Source organism: Plutella xylostella, chromosome 12, assembly GCF_932276165.1.
Source record: "Plutella xylostella chromosome 12, ilPluXylo3.1, whole genome shotgun sequence".
Lineage (NCBI taxonomy): Eukaryota > Metazoa > Arthropoda > Insecta > Lepidoptera > Plutellidae > Plutella > Plutella xylostella.
Window position 1 is genome coordinate 7413846 of NC_063992.1, and position 22713 is coordinate 7436558.

Here is a 22713-nt window from a genome sequence, read left to right on the forward strand (position 1 = left end):
GAAGCCTCAAAAGTGTAATTAGAGAACGAAATAAAAAAAGGTTGTGTCATTTGCTGTTACATTGTTAAATTGATATTTTTACTACCTCAGTTAAACCACGGAGGCAGGTAGGTACCTACATAATTAGTTGTCAGCTATCATGTAATAAATGCGTGATACCTTTGAGAATTTTAAATATAATTATTAGGTATGTTTTGAATTTTGTTTCTTGTACTGGGCTACTGTTGTATTGTATTTGGCTACATACAGTAGGGCTTGAAAATCTGTCTGCTCACAGAATCTCGACACACGAGCGCACTAACTTTGTCAGGTGTTACCCGCACAGTTAGCTTGTGAAGGAAGTTTCACGTTCGCAAATTCAACGAATTTTATGCAAAATTCTATGTAAATTTCACTTTTGTTTGTTTTACTCCGAATTCACCTAAAGTTCTATGCTTTTGGTGGTTCAGAACGGATGACGTAAGTAATTATAGCATCTACTGCGTATAGTGTCGCGGTGCGCAGTCCGTCTGATTTCAGCCTAACCCCATCGCCGGGTCTCTAGCGATCGCTTGGTCCAATAGTCTGGTTCTCTCGAGATCGCTTGGTCCCTCGAGTCATCTTCCTCAGTAGAGGCGGGTGCGGCTGCGTCACAAGCCGGCGCGCGCCTTGTACAGCTCGTCGTCCAGATCAAAGGCGGGGTCCGCGTAGCCGGAGTCGTCGTACCGGAGCGACCTGGTGGGAGAACGGCTGCTGTATTGACTGGTTGAAAATATTTGTCGATCACTTTGAATTTGGAACAGAGCACAAAGGAACTTTAAGGTAAGGTCGACTTTAAATGTATTGCTGCCTTGCTTTGACAGAATACGACGGGCAGATACAAAGAAAGTACGCTAGTAATATACAATTCAATGAATGAAATAGACATAGATTTAAAACCAAATTAGCTTAAAGTTTCTTTGAGAAAGCCGGCAGGTTTGAAAAGTTTACATACTTGTAAACGTATTCAAGCCTGAATCTACCTATGCAACTTTTCATTCACCTATCACAAATTTTCTAAATTAATAAAAAATGCTGTGTTGAAACCGCAATACAACATTGCAAGCCTATCGGCAATAGTGATATATTAGCACATGTGCATGAATGGATAACATGATAATTAATTGCCATTTATAAACACATAGGTATAATATCGTTTAACATAATGCATTAAAAGTAGCTGTAGTCAACTGTATTTTAATTGCGTAAATAGCTATCTTGGCTTGTACTTATACAATTCATTAGGTAATTTATCTGCTACTCGCATTTATTTATACGTATGCTACAACGAGGCGGTAGGTTCTGTCACAACACTCGTGAATCCTTTGAGCACATTGAAGTCCCGAGAATACTTTGTGAGTATGCGATCACTAGGGAAAGATGTCGCATCGTGAAAGGGGCGTCGCATCGTCATCGGCTTTATGCCCAGACCTTAGCTATCTACTCATTGACGTTCATCACGTTATCTATCAGGCGTCCTAGTCCTATGTCGTTGTGTGCCCAGACAAAGCTTAGCTATCCACCACCTTTAGCTACCAACTAACTACCAGCTACATTACCTATCAGGCGTCCTAGTCCGGGAGCGCGAGGGCGGCGGCGAGCGGCTCGCGGCGCGCAGCAGGGCGGGGTCATCATAGCGACGGGACACCACGGTGAAGTCGTGGTGGGCGTCGATGAGCTTCTGCAGACGAGACACCATCTCCAGGTCCGAGACTGAAGCTGGTAGCGCGATGCCGAGCAGCTTGGCTATCGAGTTCCTGGAGGGTGCAAATGTTGTTAGATGGTCGATAGAAATATGTAAGCACGGGATGCTCATTGTCACATCTTATGGTGTTCTTTTTGCGACCTGTGCTATATACCTATATTTTTCAGATATACGTTTAAAATTGTTATTTAGTTCTAACGCATAATGGCCCACCTTGGAGGCTAAATGCGGAAAATCAGCTCGCCATGATAGTTCTAACAATATATCATAAAAAACTGAATGAATATGGTTACATTTTTGAAGTAAGTATATCTTACTTAATAATCAATTGAGGAGTATAATACTACCTAGATAATCTTACGTAAGCCTTATGCAAAACGGAACATTCCTAAGTGACTAATGTACATAGTGAGGGACTAGACTAGGTCTAGTACAGGTTTACAACATAATAATTACATGTCAGTATCGACAGACAATAAGGTCAGTTAGGTAGACGGTCAGTAGTTCATTTTCATATTTGATACGAAGTTTTCCATGAGCCTACGCTGAATGTGTCCATCTATAATTGAATGCATGTTTACATTCAGGTTACAATGTTTATGCGTGTTAAATAAAGATTAGTATCTGCTAAATGGCTCATAATGCGATGTTTATATTGCTGGACCTGCATTTTATGATTCCACTAGTTACTTACTATCATTCGTAAATCCTTGGTCCTTTAATTGTCCACATAGGCCTCGCCCAAAGAGCGCCCCAACGCTATGTTAATCCTATAGCAATTATCATCCATCTATCTATCTGTCAATGGTTGTCGAATTAGCGGGTCGGAGGGCATGCAACACACTATTTTTGTCTGTTCATTCGAGAACCCTCTGGCCTTCATTCTATCTCTATGTGAACTACGCAGTGAACTGGGAACCTAGCTACATATTAATTGTGAATTTAATCCATCTCATATAATATGCATATAATTATGTTACCTGAAGCTGCACAGCGCCGCCTGGTGGTCGCACCTGACATATCACACCATAGACACAGCATACCATAGACACAGTTACCTGAAGCTGCACAGCGCCGCCTGGTGGTCGCACCTGACATATCACACCATAGACACAGATCATACCATAGATACAGACAGATCATACCATAGACACAGATCATACCATAGACACAGATCATACCATAGACACAGATATGTCACCTGAAGCTGCACAGCGCCGCCTGGTGGTCGCTCCTGACACATCACACCATAGACACAGCACACCATAGACACAGCACACCATAGACACATCACACCATAGACACAGTTACCTGAAGCTGCACAGCTGCGCCTCTCTCCTCTGCGCGTCGGCCAGCGCCTGCTTGGCGCGCGCGAGGTCGTCGCGCAGCAGCGCCGCCTGGTGGTCACTTGCTGCTCGCTCCGCCTCCACGGTTTCACCCGTCGAACGCACCTGGTGTAGGAAGGTAATTATTTCCCGTGTAATAGGATCTATTAATAAATACTTGGTTTTACAAGTGAACTATTACGGCTGATTATGATGACGATGTGTTTTGTCCAGGAATTTCCCTGAGAAACCTCCGTATAAACGCCTTTTTCATCTAGCCACTGATGGCTGACTGTCTAATGTCAGGTACTTATACACTGGAGTATAATGATTGTTGCTAGCTGTTCGTGGGGTACTTCATTTGGTAGGTATCCGGGCTGGGTGCGCGGGCGCCGCGCCGCCTCGTCCCGTTATCTACGCACGGCTGGCGGGATGACGCGGGCACACTGAGCGGGTCACGCCCGGATACTGAAAAATATTTTCACGCTGCAGGCTGTGGCTGTGGGTGCCGTTTCATAATGGCTACCCGCCACTGCTTATAAGTAGGTAGGCGGTACCATGATCGGCTGGCATTGTGTACCGGCTAATACTACCTATTACTATTGTGCACTTTTATTTACTTTTAGTTTATGTTTTGTATTTTTACTTATTCTACCTTTTCTAATATTTATTACTTAATACATTTGATACAGATTGTACATATTACATTTTATCTATATACCTACCTACCTTACCAGGGTGTCCACTCTGAATGCTTAAAAAAATTCCCTGACTTTTCCCTGACTTTCCATGACCATTTCAGAAAATTTCCCTGACCAGAGAGCAAAATAAAAACCCAACTTATAGTGCCACAAACTTATCTGTTCCGGTGAGAGCGAACTAAATTGGTCCATATAATCTATGTCAATATGAAATTCATTAGTACAGTAAGTAATGAGGTATGGACCAATTTAGTTCGCTCTCACCGGAACAGATAAGTTTGTGGCACTATAAGTAATTTGAAGACGAAAGCCTGAAGTTTTGCTTTCATTTCTTTGACAATTATTGAAATATCGACTGCGTAAAATATTTATACAGGGGGCTGCAAAAGCGGTATACTAAGCTGAAAGGACGTGATTCAGAAGAGATCATTCTAAACAAAATTTTAACTCGAAAAAAGGAGGAGGTTCACTATTTTTTATGTATGTTCACTGATTACTCCGCCATTTAGGGACCGATTTTCATAATAATTTTTTTTATGTAATGAACTCAGGAGTGGGACCTTAGGGTAGGAAAAGGAGTAAAAAATAGGGTTTTATTTTCATTTTAACCGGTTCTAATAAAATTTAGAACGTAAATATATCTAGTTCTCAAAAAAATATTATGATGATGACCTGGAGCTGATCTGATGATGGAAACGGAAGGCAGTCATAGAAACTCATCAACGGTATAACAACTACCTCATGCCTAAAGGCTTGAATGATTCGTATTTACACTAGTAGGACTTATTGGTATCATTTTGCATCTTAGATTAATTGATTGCCAATTATTGCAAATACACCAAAAACAATAAAATTATAATTTCATGTTTACACCAATTAGTTCTATGTTAGTCATATTAGTTATATGCAGGTACGATGACAATGTGCTTAATGTGAAGAAAAGAATATTTCGCCAGAAACGTGTGTTTCTTGTATTTGCGACAATGTGTACGTAGTATTAAGTTGGTTTAGATAAATACTTAAAAAGACATACAATTCAAATTGCGAGCGGTGGTAGCTCAGTCGGGTAAGCGCCCGCTTCTCACGCCAGAGATGCGGGTTCGAATCCCGGCGCTGACATGTACCAATGAGTTCTTTTCTGAATTTTAGTACAATGTATACCATCGCTCTTACGGTGAAGAAAAAATAATCGTGAGGAAACCTGCATATCTAGATTTCGCACATCTAGATATGTGAACCCACCAACCCGCAGTGGACCAGCGTTGTGGGAAATGGCCCTAGCTTAGGAAGGCAGTTTAGACCTTGGGGATATGCACAACGGTTCCATTCGAGAGAGCCAGGTGCAGGTACTGACACCCCCACAGAGAATAGAATAGACATACAAAATTTGGAAAGCCCAGCGGCATTAACTGGTTTTTATTGCATAAAAGACCAGTTTTAACTGTTTGAAGCTCACTTTATGGTTGATCTCGTAGGTTTTAAAAGTACGTCTTCCGAAAACCATGATTTTGTTCAGAAAATGTGTAAGGAAGGAAGCAGGCAGACACAAACTTTTTCTTTTTAGTATAAAACTTGTACCAGGGTAATTAGTGTTGGCGCACGGGCGCAACATTGCTATTCAGCGTATTCAGGCGCTTAGCGTTTTAAAATTATTAATTGTTCTCCTACCTCATATTATTAACATTGTACTTCGATCAACGTATTCGGCCTATCAACATCAAAATTGTATCAAAATTGCATTAAACTGTTTAAAGTGAACAGTTTTGAGTTTAATTCAAGCTCCATATGTCCCCTACGAGACATAATTTGGTGACCCGACGTGATCACGGACAGCAACTTCTGGAGAAAACTGAGTCGTAGAAGGCATCATCAGCTGCAGCCGCGTGGTGACCAGAAGCCTGCAGCCCTGCAGTCCACCAGCAGCCATCACCAGCCATCACCAGCGACGAAGCCTGTGCAGCGCACGGCAGAAGGTCCACCTTGCCACCGACATCCCGGGCAGTGACGCAGCAAAAGCCTCACACCGCAGAGAAGTCTACCATCTACAAAGATAAGTGCCCAAGGTTTCCTTCATTCCAGTTTCCTACCTAAACCTGTCCTAATTCACCCAAATACATCATAAATATACGTAACAAAATATCTTTCAACAAAATAACCTCAAACCAAATTACAAAATTCCCACCTACTTCCTCAAATTTCATCCGAATTTCATCAAATTTTCAAAATACTCCACTTGTGCAACCTTCGAGCTTGCTGTGACGTTAGAATTTTGAAAATAATAACCAAAACGAAGTTATAACAATTTCAAAATTTTCATACAAAAGTTCCACCTACTTTTTTATCTTTCATCCAATTTTCAAACTTCCAAAATATAATATATCTCTTCCTACCTACCAACTATCTGTGGCATTAGAATTTTGAAATTCTAGCCAAAAACGGATTTATTCAAAATTTAATTTTTTAATATAAAAATCCCACCTACTTTTTTATTTTTCATTCAAATTTTATAAAACTCGCAAAACACCTTCCCTGTGGGACCTTAGAACTTTTCATCAAATCAGATTTAAAAAAATATTAATCCAAAATGATTTATTGAAATTATAATATTTTTTACACAAAAGTGCCACCTACTTTTTTGTTTTTCATACAATTTTCACAAAACTTTCAAAATACATTCCCTGGGTAACCCACCACACATAACTGATTTCACTTTTTTGAAATTTTTGTCCTAAAACAAATTATTAACATTTTTAATTTTTCCATTGTTCTTTCTTGTAAGTTTTGTGAACATAAGAGTAAGGTGGACATCACTTGTCCCTCGCTATAAATTAAATCTATACACGCCTTCTAACCCGGGTTTGCCGAACAATTCCAGGTTCTCGCATCAAAAGCGAGCCACGAAGTATGCCAATAGGACTTCCCAACGTCAGCTCAAGCTGAATTCTCGGTGGTAAGCGGTCCCAGCTTCCTGTTCGGCAGGTGTCACGGAGTGAGGAGCGTGAGATTAAATTCAATTATATTATTTACACTTAATACCTACTCAATTTGGGTGCGAAACGTAAAACTTGATTTGGCCACTTTGCTATTGTGTAACTAAATTGTTGATTGTGATAACTAAATTTATTTTATATCATGGCGCCAGTTGATTCAGATGATTCATCTAAAGAATTATCGAAACAATATAAAGAATTATCTGCTAAACGCAGCTCAGTAAAGGGGCAGATTACAAAATTTAAGAAATACTTAGAAAGTTTTACGGGTCGCACTCAGTATGAAACTATTGAGTTAGCTAAATTAACGGTCAAGCTTAGCAAGTTTGAATGCTTGTCTACTAAGTTTGATGAGTTGCAAGATCAGATTGAGGTCTTAAATACCGAAAATTTAAGGGACGAATTGGATGAACGCGAGAATATTGAACAAAATATCATTGATTGCATTGCGGATGCTAAGACTATTCTAAATTATCAAAATGAGATTTCTGTGCTAGAGGAGCGCGATAGACGTAATTCTTATTGGCAGGAGGCACAAGGTGGAGGCGATTGTCAAAATGATGGTATTAAACTACATCAGATTCAAATTTCTAAATTCGATGGCTCACCATTCCGCTGGTTGGGCTTCCGCGACACTTTCCTAAATTTGATCCATAACAACAAGAAAATATCTTCCATTCAAAAGTTTCATTACTTGGTATCGTATTTGGAAGGTGACGCCGCGAGGGTTATTTCGAATATTGAAATAAGCTCCGCCAATTATAATGATGCTTGGAAGTTACTATGCGAGCGTTATAACAACAATAGAATACTGATAGCTCACCACCTCAAGTCATTGCATAACATTCAACCGATGGCTCGCGAATCTGAAAGTGCATTACGGTTTTTTGTCGATCACATCACTAAAAACTTACGTGCGCTGAGCAGTCTTGGCCAGCCCACTGACAAATGGGATACACTAATAATATTTACATTTTCCCAAAAGCTTGACAGCCAAACGCTCGTGAAGTGGGAAGAGTACCGTAATTCTCTTGAAGATGACTTTCCGACATTACAACAATTCACAAAATTTCTAACTGATCGTGCTAATGTACTCGAATCAATAAATCGCAATAAATCTGACAATAATTATTCTAAATTTCAGCGGCCACAGCAGTCATCGAATTACAACAACAATCAAAATACACAAAAACAATTTATGAACACAAAATCATTTGCCAACACAAGTCACTCAAGTCACGAATCAAAGCCAAGATCTTACCTATGTATAATATGCAATCAAAATCATAGGATCTATGACTGTCCTACATTTAAATCTAAAAACATTCAGGATAGGCTGGCTGATGTATCAAAATACAAGTTGTGCCTTAATTGTTTACGCCAAGGGCACCCAGTGCATGAGTGTCGCATGGGTCCGTGTCGCGAGTGCAACAAGAAGCACAACACTTTGCTGCATAAACCAAACAATGTAGCTGCAAACACTTCTGTCAATCAGTCAGAGACAATTTCAAACTTTTGCGATCAAAATATGAAACAGGAAGTGTTGCTATCTACAGCACTAATTGAAGTTAAGAACCCGGTTACCAAACAAATGGAACGTGTTCGAGCTCTTTTAGATTGTGGCAGCCAATCATCATTTATTTGCAAGTCGTTGCAGCAAAGGCTATCATTAAATTGTAATCCTGTTGACTTGAGTGTCATTGGCATTGGCAATAATTCTACCAACAAGGTAAATGAAAGTTGCGTTGCGCAACTAAGTTCAATTAATTCAAGCTATAATGTCACACTTTCCTGTTTTGTTTTAGACGAGCTAACAGGAAATCTTCCTAAAAAATCTATTAATATACAAAATTTACAACTACCAAAAAATATTCAACTGGCCGACCCAATGTTTCACCAACCTTCTCCAATACAGATATTGATTGGAGCAGATATTTTCTGGGACATACTGGGATGTGAGCAAAAGTCCCTAGGTCCAAACAACCCTAAATTGCACAGTTCTCAACTTGGTTGGTTAATCAGTGGTCCGGTTTATACAAAATCAAAAAAGACAAACAAAATTAACTGCAATCATGCAACAACAAAATCCTGTAGTACAGACGAAATACAAAATCTACCTATGCATTCCTGTAATACAGACGAAAAAGACAATATACTTACAAAATCCAACAACAAAGACAAAAAACAAAATTTATTTACACAATCCTGTAGTACAGACGAAATACAAAATCTACCTATGCATTCCTGTAATACAGACGAAAAAGACAACATACTTAAAAAATCCAATAAAAAAGACAAAAAACCAAATTTATTTACACAATCCTGTAATACAGACGAAATACAAAATCTACCTATGCATTCCTGTAATACAGACGAAAAACACAATATACTTACAAAATCCAATAATAAAGACAAAAAACAAAATTTATTTACACAATCCTGTAATACAGACGAAATACAAAGTCTACCTATGCATTCCTGTAATACAGACGAAAAAGACAATATACTTACAAAATCCAATAGCAAAGACAAAAAACTAAATTTATTTACAAAATCCTGTAGTACAGACGAAATACAAAATCTACCTATGCATTCCTGTTATACAGACGAAAAAGACAATACACTTACAAAATTCAATAATAAAGACCAAAACCAAAATTTACTTTCACAATCCTGCAATGCAGACGTAATCCATAAACTATCTACAAAATCCTATGATACAGACAAAATAGAAAAATTACTTACAAAATTTTGGGACTTAGAAGAAGTTCCGCACAAAAATAATTTAAGTGAAGACGAAAAGGCCTGCGAGCTTCATTTTAAAGCAAATGTAACTCGTCTCAATACCGGTAGATTTTGCGTAAATTTACCTTTGGTTGACTCACCTGACTGCCTCGGAGATTCCTATTATTTGGCTAAACGTAGATTTTTGAATTTAGAAAAGCGCTTTCGAAGGGATCCAGATCTAAAATTACAATATGTACAATTCATACAAGAATATGCTGATTTGGGTCATCTTTCAGAATCTCCGGAGGTTAAGCCAAATCCATCTTATTTTTTGTGCCATCACGCTATATTTAAGGACAGTGAGTCAACCAAAATCAGAGTGGTCTTTGATGGTTCTGCTTCTTCCACTTCCGGCTTCTCGGTCAATGACATACTGATGGTAAGCCCACATGTGCAAGACTCTCTTTTTTCCATACTGATCAGAGCAAGGCAGTACAAATATCTACTCACGGGAGACATTCAAAAGTTTTACCGTGAAGTTCTCGTTGCTGATGAAGACAGAAACCTGCAACTGATCTTATGGAGGGAAGATGAGTCAATGCCTATCCGGACGTTAAGATTGAATACTCTCACTTACGGTACCGCAAGTGCCAGTTATTTAAGTACGCGTTGTCTTTGGCAAGTAGGGGAGGAGTGTGAGGACGAACTCATTAAAACAATAATTCAAAAGGACTTTTTGTTGACGATATGATAACTGGGTCAAATGATAGTGAGCAATTACGCCACATCCTAAATACTGTAACTAAAGAAGTAGACAAAGGTTGCTTTAAATTACGAAAGTTTAAGACCAATTTACCCAGCATTTTCGAAGTGTCGGACGTCAACACTCAGGAAAATTTAGCAATAAGCGAATCGTCCAGCACGCTTGGACTGGGCTGGAGTCCGTCTAATGACACATTAAATTTTCCGGTCAAAATTCCACCTCAAAATGTAGCTATCACAAAACGCTTCATCATGTCAAGTTCATTCAAAATTTTTGATCCTCTGGGACTTTTGAGCCCATGCATAATAGTGCCCAAAATTTTATTGCAAAAACTATGGCAGCAAAAGGTTCCTTGGGATCAGCCAGTCCTTAAAGACATAGAAGAATCATGGCAGGACTTTGTCAATAATTTACATATAATTGCAGGTCTCAAAATAATCCGTCACAATTTGTGTGATTCACCAACTAGAATTGAAATGCATTCTTTCAGTGATGCCTCGCTATCAGCTTTCGGTGCGTGTATTTACATAAAATCTACAAATATGAATGGTGAGGTCACTGTAAGATTACTATGCGCTAAATCCAAAGTTACTCGTCTAAAACCTACAACAATTCCTCGATTGGAGCTTTGTGCTGCACTGTTAGCTGCACGATTATGTGACTCGGTAATCAATTCATTACGGTATAAATTCGATCGTATTGTGCACTGGTGCGATTCAAGTGTAGTTCTAGCATGGCTGAGAGGCAATCCTAACAAGCTAAAGGTATTTGTTGCAAATCGTGTAGGTGAAATACTTGAAACAACACAGCCTTCATCATGGCGTTACGTACCTACCGCTAGCAATCCGGCCGACTTAATTTCACGAGGTGCTAGTGCCAGTAAGTTGCATGATTCAGAGCTGTGGTGGCATGGTCCTAGTTATTTAAAACAGGATGAATCAAAATGGCCAGTACTACACTCAAAAGATTGTGATGACGATATACCTGAACTTAAAACTATAACTGTGACAGTTTGTGAATCAAAACAAGACATAATAGATTTCAAAAAATATTCTAAATTAACAAAATTGCAGCGTATCATGGCATACGTTAAAAGATTTATTTACATGTTAAAAAATCGCATCAAAATATTTACAGACATTTTTTCTACAGATGAACTTAATAATTCAATGAATTCGCTATTTTATATAGCGCAAACTCAAAGTTTTAGTCATGAACATTCAATTTTATCGAAAGGACAACCACTTAGTCCCAAATCTAGGATTTTATCTTTAGACCCGTTTCTCGACGAAAATAATTTAATTAGAGTTGGAGGGCGTTTAAGTGCCTCTGACTACGCTTACCAAAAGAAGCACCCGATACTTCTTGACTCGTCTCATATTTTGACTAAATTAATATTTGAACATGAACACTTGCGCAGCATGCATGCCGGACCTCAACTGTTACTGGCTACAGTTCGAGAAACAGTTTGGTCTACTAATGGTAGACATATTGCGCGACGCACTGTCTATAATTGTGTACGATGTCGACGAGTGCAAGGCAAAACATTATGTCCCAAAATGGGAAACTTACCATCTCAAAGAATCACTGCTGATTTTCCATTTTTATCAGTTGGACTAGACTTCGCCGGGCCATTTTACACAATAAACCGTAAAGGTCGCGGAGCTAAAATAACAAAAACTTATTTATGCCTTTTTGTTTGCCTACGATACAAATGCATTCATCTTGAGGCTATGAGTGATTTAACTAAAGACGCGTTCGAAATGACCCTACGGAGATTCGTGGCGCGCCGTGGCAGACCAGCGGAAATATTTTGCGACAACGGTCGAAATTTTGTTGCCGCTGCCAAGGAACTCGGTTCTTTCCTAAACAATAATGTCAATCCTCTTTCTGAGTTTGCATCTCACGAAGGTTTCAAATTTATTTTTACTCCTGCTTACGCTCCTCACTTTGGCGGCATTTGGGAAGCTGGGGTGAAATCCGCTAAATTCCACATAAAGCGTGTTATAGGAAACACTCACCTTACTTTCGAAGAAATTTCTACTCTTTTCGCACAAGTGGAGGCAATTCTAAATAGCCGTCCCTTATATCCCCTATCATCCTGTCCTAACGACTTCCTTTTCCTCTCCCCAGGGCACTTCATCATAGGAAGAGCACTGAATGCACTGCCTGCCAAAGATCTGACAGATTTCAAGGAAGGTGGACTAGATAGATACAAGCGTCTAGAGCAAATACGCCAGCATTTTTGGCTGCGCTGGCAGAAAGAATATATCGCTAAACTTCAGCTACGAACAAAATGGCGAACGAACAAAGGCCAACTCAATGTAGGAGATCTGGTCTTACTACAAGAAGACTTCGTTCCACCGCTAAGTTGGCGCCTCGGAAGAGTAGTACGGCTGTTCCCTGGTGCAGATGGAGTGTCTCGTGTAGCGGACATCAACACTACGCGCGGCTGCGTCCGGCGTCCACTGGTTCGCCTGTGTCCACTACCCACGACGGAAGACCATAAGAAGAGTTGAAAGATCCCTTTCAACGGGGGGGAGTATGTTGGCGCACGGGCGCAACATTGCTATTCAGCGTATTCAGGCGCTTAGCGTTTTAAAATTATTAATTGTTCTCCTACCTCATATTATTAACATTGTACTTCGATCAACGTATTCGGCCTATCAACATCAAAATTGTATCAAAATTGCATTAAACTGTTTAAAGTGAACAGTTTTAATCTAATGACTTGTCTGTCACTAGGACATCGAAATCGAAAAACAAAAAAAGTATTTGTTTGTGCGATCGCATTAAAATTTCACACTAAGTAGGTGCCGCGCCGAGACAGCACTTCTGCAGGGATGCGGTCGCGCGACACGACGCAAGACGTCGACAGTCTTAAAACGTTGTTTAGAATGGTGAGCTGAGTCACCTTTTGCAATAACCTACATATATATTGGACATCATTATACCATTCAAACCTCTGAACTGAGACAGAGATCTACTCGTAGCTAATCTTTTAAAATTCCTACCACATATTTTTGCATCTTAGTCATATTTTATTAAATCACCATACTGTATGTAATAGTATGGATCAGTAAAATATATTTGGAAACTAAACGAGATTTTATTTTATGCTTTATGTATTTCACGTCTAAAATAATAACATTAAATACAAATATTTTTACAAAAATATGCTTGAATAGTATTTTTTCCCTGACTTTCCAGGTGGCCCATCAATTTCACTGACTTTCCCTGACCACCTTGAGCTTCCCTGACTTTTCCCTGACTTTCCCTGACTTTCCAGATAGTGGACACCCTGCTTACACAAACACTGTCTCACCCACTATTTATTTATTTCTTTCCACACTTATAACCTATGTAATTATTAATATCTCATCATATAACACAACCCATCATAATTAATATATATATATCACCAACTTCGCGTTCGTGACTGAGGTCAACTCAAGGGCCAGCTGAAAACCAGCGCTGTGGCCTCACTGTCCACAGCATATGCTGAGCTGGTGCCGTTTTGACACTTTGGACAGCATCCTTTATTTGTTTGTTTTGTTTGTTCTGTATTAAGTATTCTCGTTATTTTGTTATTGTTTCTTTTTCTGTCTTATTATTCTGTCCCAGTGTGTCAAATAAATGTATCTTTCTTTCTTTCTAATGTCGTGGGCGTCGGCCCAGCGGGCCCTAGAGCGTTCTTGAGCATGAGCATATAATAACCAATCATCACGATACAAAGTGTAGCGTACCTGGTCGCGTAGCACCGTCACCTTCCGGTTGTACCGGGCGCGCGTCATCTCCAACTCCTCCAGTTTCTTCTGCAGCTCCTCGATCTTGCGCGCTCGCTCCAGCGACGTTATCTGGTAAATAGTTAGGCCGTATGATTGGAAGAATTAAAACCCTATTATTTTATACTATTTACTACCGATAGCACAGTCAAACCAAATATAACAGTAGTGGGACACTGTTATGGCCATATCAATTCCTCTTACCGTATCGGTCACAAACACTACAGCTAGACTAGGACTTGTGGAGAAATGATCGGGCAGTCATATTTATTATCGCCAGCCTGCCCAAGGTGCGCCGGCGATACGAGAAAACAGTGCGATACGACGGTATCGCCTCGAGAGACGTCTCGAGGATACTCAATCATTTATTGCATCAGTAAGTTTAACAGGTATTCATTTTGTGCACCCTAGCCTTTTTAATAGAAAGAAACCTTATACTCCGCAGCGTCAGCGAGCTGCGCATGCAGGTCCTGTATCTGCGCGCGCGCGTCGCTGAGCTGCGCCGCCAGCTTGTCGCTCTGCCGCGCCAGCTTCTTGCCGCGCGCCGCCGCCTCGTCGCGCTCCGTGTTGCACGCGGTCATACGTTTGACAGAATACGAATTAGAGCGAGGCCCCACTAGTGCGTTGCGTCGTCGCAGCGTCCTTACTGCCATATATTTTTGGGACGTTGAGACGACCGTACCTTTGGGGCGACGCAACGCAACGAAGCGCAACGCACTAATATGGGGCCTCGCTTTAACGAATATGCAGGTGAGACGCGGGAAAATGGCGGCCATCCCGCATGCATGATGACACTCGCACGTTGTTAAAAACAGACTAACCTTGTATTCCGCAGCGTCGGCGAGCTGCGCGTGCAGGTCCTGTATCTGCGCGCGCCGCCGCCGCCTCGTCGCGCTCCGTGTTGCAGGCGGGACTGTACACACAGCTACTTGTGCAGCTGACTGTAGGTACATAAATGATAGGGAACCTTGTATTCCGCAACGTCGACGATCTGCGCGTGGAGGTCCTGTATCCGTGTTGCATGCGGGATTGCCCCGCGCGCGGTAATACGTTTGACAGAATACGAATATGCAGGTGAGACGCGGGAAAATGGCGGCCATCCCGCATGCATGATGAATCTCGCACGTTGATAAAAGCAGACTAACCTTATATTCCGCAGCATCAGCCAACTGTGCGTGGAGGTCCTGTATCTGTGCGCGCGCGTCGCTGAGCTGCGCCGCCAGCTTGTCGCTCTGCCGCGCCAGCTTCTTGCCGCGCGCCGCCGCCTCGTCGCGCTCCGCTTGTAGCACGGCGCGGGCGCGGCTGCTCTCCTCCTGAGTATAACGCGGGCGTGTTAAGTTAAGACCAAATACCTTACGTTGCAACAAAGAGAGTTAGGTATCATGTTTAGCTGGCCAGCTTCTACCATATTAAGCTGGCCAGATACTACAAATATTATGTCACTTTAATTTTGCCATACTCGGTTAGATCATAACCGGGATTGGTTCATAAATTATAAGTACGTCATCTCCATATTAAATTCTTGACAGATGTGTCAAAAGTCACCAACTAATCCCAGGTTATGATCTAACCGAGTATGGCGAAATTGGGGCTAAAGGCGATCGGTTGAGTATTAGCTTGGTATTAGCTGACCTGCACGCTGAGCTTGCGGCGCAGCAGGTCGAGATGCAGGTCCCGGCGCTGCAGCTGCTCGCGGAGCGTGCGCACGCGCCGCTGCAGCTGGTACACCACCGCCGTCTGCAACACACCCGCTGTTAGCCCACACGGCTGTTACTTGCTTGTGCTAACTACACTCACGGGCAAAGAAACAGTTCCACTTACAAAATGCAGACCCCAAATGGCGTACATTTTTTAAAACATTTAGTAGGAAATTTGAACGAAATATTTATGATTTTAGTTTTTAATATTCTGATGCGCCGATAAATGCACTTAAATATTGCAGAAAGTGTCTTTAAGTTAGTTTTTTCCGATTCGTTGTAATTAGTGGATTTTCTGAATGGAACTTTTTCATTGCGCGTGAGTGTATAACTAGAGTCGCTAAGGGCGAGGGCCCATTATTTTTTGTTACCGTTCCTTTCGGAAGACACGCAACGCAACACAGTGCAATGTACCAATGAGGCCTCATCCTAATAAAACAAAACATAGCTTATTTTTAAAGGAAATCCTGTTTTCAGAACCTATAGCACCAAGGATTGGTTATTGTTATAGTAAGTACCAAGAAGTTTATTTCACTTCCGCTTTTGATACTTTACCTAACCTTGGACACCTCACATCGTCCTCACCCCGGTAGGTCCAGTTACATAGGTACCTATGCACGCAACGGACAAATATCTAGCAAGCTAGTCCGTTGTGGATTAAACAATCAGTTGAAGAGCGGAATTTAACTATAGTGAAGTCATCTTACTGCAAGTGGACGTAATCAATTATCTTGTTCTCAGTGATCGCACAGTTTCTCAGTAATAATTAAAATTACTAATCTAAAGCGTTCAAGTTTACTAACTAGCAGGACCTACATTCTATCCCAAACCTACATATCGTACGTTACGTACTACGATGTAGAGGGTGTTGCAAAAAGGGTATACTAAACCTAAAGGGGGTGACTCAGAGGGTCATTCTGAACAACTTTTGTTCTACGAGTTTTGGAATTTTCACGTGTGACATCCTAAAAAACACTATAAATCAAGCTGGAATTCAAAAGGTTTACCTCAATGCTAACACCAGTATTTTATCGTTGAGACATTGAGATAAATGCTTGCAATGTAAGCATTAAAGTTCACACTCTGCCGAGGAGGCGGTTGACTCGGCAGCAAAAAGAAAACATCTGTAAGTACCTAGTTCCAGTTCGGAATTCGATCTTTATGTCGCGTTCTGCAAAGGATAGTTGATGTAAAGGGCAGGGCAAGTGCATCAGCGATGCGATGACGTCACGAGATGGGCGACTCTTAGCCAAGGTGCTCCAGTCTAGACGACACTGTAACTTATCACTACCTACCTATAGCTATACTAAAATGTAGATTTATGTGTATCAGCTACCAGTCATTCCTCGTAAACTACTCATGCTGATGCTGCTGCTAATAAAGTAATAAACTATGACGACTACCCGCCAAACCAGCCAGTAGGTACTAAGTAAAAAATACGTGTTCAAAAAAGTTGCTTGTTAGGTACAACATCTAATAAGTACCTGTAATGAAAACGTAATTAGTTATACAGTCTACTTGCTATTAGTGGCAATTTAATGGTTTTTTATCTCAAACATTTTAATGATATTATTCTATCGGGCATTTTTAATGACGAAAATACAGAAAAATAACAATTAAATGTGTATTTGATGAGTTCGATCGTTTGTGGTGCGAAATTCATTGTGCAGGTTAGACCAGTGGGCTAATTAAATACCAGCAAGCACTGTTATTTTAACTAAAATAGCATTCGATGAATATTGTCGAAATGATGATCTAGATACGAAAGGATGACATAACATTTGAGTAGATTCATGCCTCGTCAGCAGTCCTTACTTCCTTCAGGCATGGCAGGTCGTGTAAGGACCGCTCCCTGCGCAGCCGCGGCAGCGTGCCATAGTACCCGTAATACACCAGCTACACAAAACATCATGTTATTAGGGAGACTGAAGAATGTTTTTTTTTTGTCATGGAAATTCAAAATTGTAGCTGACTTTGATTAATTACTCTTGAAGGCACCATTTTGTCAGAGGAAGATTGTCTCCCAATATTTAGGTATACTTACTTACATATAAGTGCTACTGATAACCACTACTCGTTTGAATCAATCGATTTCTTAATTAATACATTTTCACGTGATGTGTTAATTTGTATATAAGCTGATTAGCTAATTTTAAAATCACGTAAATAAATATAATGTATAGTTCATAATTATATATAGGTAGCATATGTAGGTAGGCTTACGAAAATACTGTACCGTTACGAAGGTACTTAATTTAATAAAAAATTAAAGCACTACAATCTGCTACAATGTAACTGGCTGAATTCAGAGAGTCAGGCACCTACCTGTCCACTCAACCGAGGCATGTAGTGTAGATTTTTTAGACATATGGATAGTAATAATATAAATGTACAATGTTTTAAATATTCCTTAATTAAATGCCATTCATTAACAAACCAAACATTGTTCCTACGCAAGCTTAATGAAACCGCAAATATTAAATAGATCACATTTTTATTATATCCGGTACCATTAGTTATACATAAATTCCTAAATGAATGTAGCTATAACGTAGGTATTAATTAAGAAGATAGAGAGAGACGTATTCAAACGAATTATGTAAATTTTCAATTTCGAATGCGAGTAGGACTCATTTAAAATTCCCGGGAAGGGAAATGACAGAGATAGTCAGACGGGACGGAACGACAAAAAAGTGATCTCATACTAGGTTTACCTTTTGTACCTAACCTAAAAACCAAACAGTGCATCTTTTTTTCTACTTCGATGAGCGCAACTAACCTTATCGACGATCTTGTCGCTCTCGAGCCTTGCCAGCTGCTCGGCGCGCAACAACACGGCGTCGGCGCGCGGCGGCAGCTCGGCCGCCTCCAGCCCGAGGGTGCGGCCCAGGCGCTCCAGGAACGACACGAACTGATGGTAGTAGACGGTATATGGGGTGTTGCAAAAGTGGTAACTATAGTAATCCAAAAGGGGTCAGTGTCAGTAGCGGAAGTTAATTTATACTTACAGGTTATTGCATAAGAGGTAAGCCGAAAATGATTGGCTTAGGGGGTTAATCTGAACAACTTTTGCTCTATGAATGAATTTATCTGGTTAGTCCCGGTTGCAAGGACGGTATCATGCATAAGTATATCGCTGTTAGCACGTAGAAAGTATCTAAATCGCGATCCGCAATAGAAATGGCGAATGTGCTTCTTTTTATTAACGTGTTGACGACAAACACATCTAGCTACGGATAGACGAGGGTCTGGTCTGTTACCGTAGTCATAGTGAAAGCATGGGCCAGTCAGGTTAGCGTCTGACGCTGACTACCAAAGGTGCACCGGACGTAACTGTAGGTACATTTTCCGAATTTTGAAATTCTGATTTAATTTTCATGCTGCACAAGTGGGTTATATAAGTATACCCTTTTTGCAACACTCTGTATAATAGGATTAGGACGTCATTATTAGAGAAGGTTCCTTTCGTGACCACGCATGAGCAACTCACATTGGCCTTATCCTTCCTGAGGCCGTCCCATGCCAGCTCGGCCTCCAGCTTGCACAAACAACATGTATGATCAACTCACATTGGCCTTGTCCTTCCGGAGGCCGTCCCGTGCGAGCTCTGCGGCGGCCAGCTCGGCCTCCAGCTTGCACAGCTTGGCCTCGAGCAGCGCGCGTTCATCCTGCAGCACGCGAGCGCGCGCCGCCGCCTCCCCGTGCAGCTGCGCTTCTACCGACAGCTTCTCGCGGAGCGCTTCGATTTGCTACCGGGGAGCAGAGTTATTAACTTATAGGGTAAGACTTATGATTGACAGATCAGGACTTCGTAGCTCGTTGTCGCGCTTGCTTATTAACTGCCAGTTTCTATATCTCTATCTATCCATCCGTGCGACTTCGCTTCTACCGACAGCTTCTCGCGCAGCGCTTCGATTTGCTACCGGGGAGCAGAATTATTAACTTATAGGGTAAGACTTATGATTGAAAGATCAGGACTCAGGACTGTGCGGTATAGGTACTTAGCTCGTTGCCGCGCTTCTTGCTTATTAAAAACCTGCCATGCGACTTCGCTCCTACCACAAGCTAAATCTCACCCTCCTAAAAATTCAGATACATTTACTCACCACTGTTTTATCCTTGTTTTCGCTCAATATCTCTCGTATTCTGTCCTTGATGGAGCTCTCGTGAGCCTCGACGAACCTCGCCGGCAGACTGAGCAGGATGGCGACCGACTCGAGCGTGTTGCGGAAGTCTGCCTGCAGCCGCTGGTACTTGTCCTCGCGATGACGCAGGTCCTCTGAAAAGGACCTTTCGCTCAAGCAGGCAACCATTCGTTGTTACAACTACCATAGACTAATAATAGTCTGCAACTACGTAGGTAGGTAAGTAGATAGAGTATAAAACATTCCTTATACCTTTAAGCTGCATAATAATGGAGTCGTTCTGGTTGACGTTGTCGGTGACGACGGTGAGGTTCTTGGCGGTGACGGCGAGCTGGTCGCGCGCGGCGTGCAGGTCCCGCTCGAGCGCGCGCGCGGTCGCGGCCAGCGTGTCGCGGTCGGCGCGCAGGCGGGCCAGCTCCAGCTGCTGCGCCGCCGCCTGCCGCTGCAGCACGTCGCGCTCGGCGCCGCAGCGCTCCAGCGCGTCGCGGCAGCTGCGCAGCTCCTGCTCCGCGCCCGCCAGCCCCTCCGCCGCCTGCGTGCACCGGCCCTTCAGCCGCGCCGTCTCCTGCACGAGCTCGGCCGCCTTCATCACGAGCGTCTCGGGCGCGTGCGCGGCGTCGGCCCAGTCGGCGTCCAGCGCGGCGGACAGGCGGCGCAGCAGCTCGTGCAGCTGGGCTCGCGCGCTCTCCTTCTGCTGCTCCTCGCTGCCGCACTCCAGCTCCAGCGAGCGCAGCTTCTTCTCGAGGTCCTTGACCTTGTCCTCGTAGTAACGGTTGTCGCGCTCGAGCGTGTGCACGGCGAGGTCCTGGCGCGCGGCGGCGGCCTGCAGCGCGCGCTGCGCCTCGCCCGCCGCCGCCAGCTGCTGGCGCAGCGACCCCGCCACGGCCAGCTGCCGCGCCGCCTGCTCGCGCAGCCGCTCCAGCTCCACCTGCTGCTCCAGGATTCGCTGGTCTCGTGACAACATCATGTTTTTGAGCTCGCTGTTCTGGAACGGTATCCGAAGAAATTAGTTGCAATCTTAATGGTATAATAACTTAAATTAATGCGACGCCATACGCACTTCTGATATTAATTTATCCCGTTTGTATTGGAGGCCGGCCACGTCACTCCTCAATGTGGTGATCAAGTCATTACCAATATCTGGTTCCTCCACCTGAAGTAAATCAAGGACTAATATTAAATTAATAAAATATAATTGTACCATGTTTTGCACTTACATTTTAATACCATGTCGACGAGATTTGCAAGCGTTAAGTATTTTCCATACGGAAGTGAGCTTCCCGTGGCGTGCAAGTCTCGACTAAGTGAAGGCTTTTCTTCGGAATATAGCGTGATAGGGGATGCTATTTCAGAGTTGCAGGGAGTCACGATACCTCTGGCCTATTTGCGTGGGGCGATGTAAAGGTATCGAACCGAAATAGCAAGCGCGGTGTATGTCGGCTACTATGATAATAAGTAATAAGAATAATTGCCCCGTCATGGGCGGATGTCATTCTTCTTCCGAGTATTGTCAACGTACAAACGAGCACGGAGTGGGTGGGGTGGGTGAAGGGATGGGTAGCGAGTCGCTTGAAGTATCAGAGCTACCTAGTACCTTGTAGCGGCCCGAGGCAATCCGTGCGTGGTACGGAGATGGCACGCTAAGTAAAAACCTGCCTTGTAACAAAATATGGGTTTACATATTATATACTTAAATGGTGAGCGTAAACTCCCAATAGATAAACAACAAAACATTGGTATTACGAATTGAAAGTATCAAACAAGATACTGCGAAGCAAGAAGTTAAGTAAAACAAAATTTAGATTAATTTATAAAATCATGATGCCTTAGTGCTTACTGTTACTGAATAGTTACTACAGATGCCATGCTTCTCGTCTTCTCCACGGACACTGCCGCAATCACAAGGACCTTGGTGATTTAGGCGATTCCGTGCTGATGTTACTATGTATGTGGATATGTATAGTATAATATTAGGTACTTTTACTTGGTAGGTATAGAGATTATGCTATTGTGTGGATTTTCATCTTAAGAGAAAAATATTTGTACCTACACTTAGCTAACGACCATACGATTCGAGCTTAGTCGAAAATACACCACGAAATAATCAGCGGGAGGTTCGTAAGCCGATTCGCTTTTATGCAAAGTACATATTAAATAAGTAAATAAATAACTTTGTTAATATGTGTATAATGTACATATAAAATAAGTAAATAAATAACTTTGTTAATGTTAGTTGCACACTGTTAACCAAAACATTAAACAAGTGTTTTTAAGAAAATTTTACAGACAAACATGTGTTAAACACTGACGAAGTTTTTGTGGTAAGGCCCATAGAATTTAAAATATTTAATTGTTTTTCTAACCTCGATCGGACTCTTGCTGTTCCCCACTTCGAACATTTTCCAGTCGTCGCTTTCCTCTTTATCCTTCTCCTCCTCCATTTTCACAGTAACCAGTTAATTTCACTTTTATCTTTTCTTTTTTCGCGCACAAAACAATGCGTTACGGTTGCTAGGTGCCGGTACTGGCGGTAAACAAGAGTATCGATTTGTGTTAAAAAATTTTTCACAGTCAACCCCGGAATCAGGAAGTACCAAGGCAACATCACCGATTGACCTAGTTTGCAAATTGGTTGAGTATATCTTACACGTATGTATTCTCATAAGACATAGGGTGTTTCGTTATATTATAATTGTAGGCGCAGCAAAATATAATAACACTGTGGATATCTCACATACGGTTGTTCGACCCCCAACAAGACAGACCCTGTAATGTGGGATATCGGACAGCTAACTTCACACAAGATATACATATAATACATACTCGTTTGTGCGATATGTGGATACAAAAGCACTTC

The 22713-nt window shown here is 41.9% G+C and overlaps 1 protein-coding gene across 1 annotated transcript; it reads right to left on the reverse strand.

The window, feature by feature from the left end:
* Window positions 1–499: 499 nt before the first annotated feature.
* LOC105386833 (coiled-coil domain-containing protein 170) lies at window positions 500–22638 on the reverse strand. Its single transcript, XM_048624368.1, has 13 exons — window positions 22220–22638; window positions 20917–21009; window positions 20109–20841; window positions 19818–19990; window positions 19281–19460; window positions 18491–18622; window positions 17527–17607; window positions 15647–15751; window positions 15160–15327; window positions 13976–14086; window positions 3035–3174; window positions 1578–1775; window positions 500–714 (listed from the first exon to the last, which is right to left on the reverse strand). Exons 1-13 carry the CDS (start codon window positions 22295–22297, stop codon window positions 630–632), a joined length of 2277 nt encoding a protein of 758 aa, XP_048480325.1. The 5' UTR covers window positions 22298–22638; the 3' UTR covers window positions 500–629.
* Between the last annotated feature and the right edge of the window lie 75 nt (window positions 22639–22713).

Excerpts from the sequence above, each read along its gene's own strand:
- LOC105386833 (XM_048624368.1), bottom strand. The coding sequence starts at position 22,297 with ATGGAGGAGGAGAAGGATAAAGAGGAAAGCGACGACTGGAAAATGTTC. Across the intron at positions 3,175-13,975 it reads TGACGGTGCTACGCGACCAG|GTGCGTTCGACGGGTGAAAC; the intron begins GTACGCTACACT and ends TTCCTACACCAG. Across the intron at positions 1,776-3,034 it reads GCGCAGCTGTGCAGCTTCAG|GAACTCGATAGCCAAGCTGC; the intron begins GTAACTGTGTCT and ends TGCACCCTCCAG.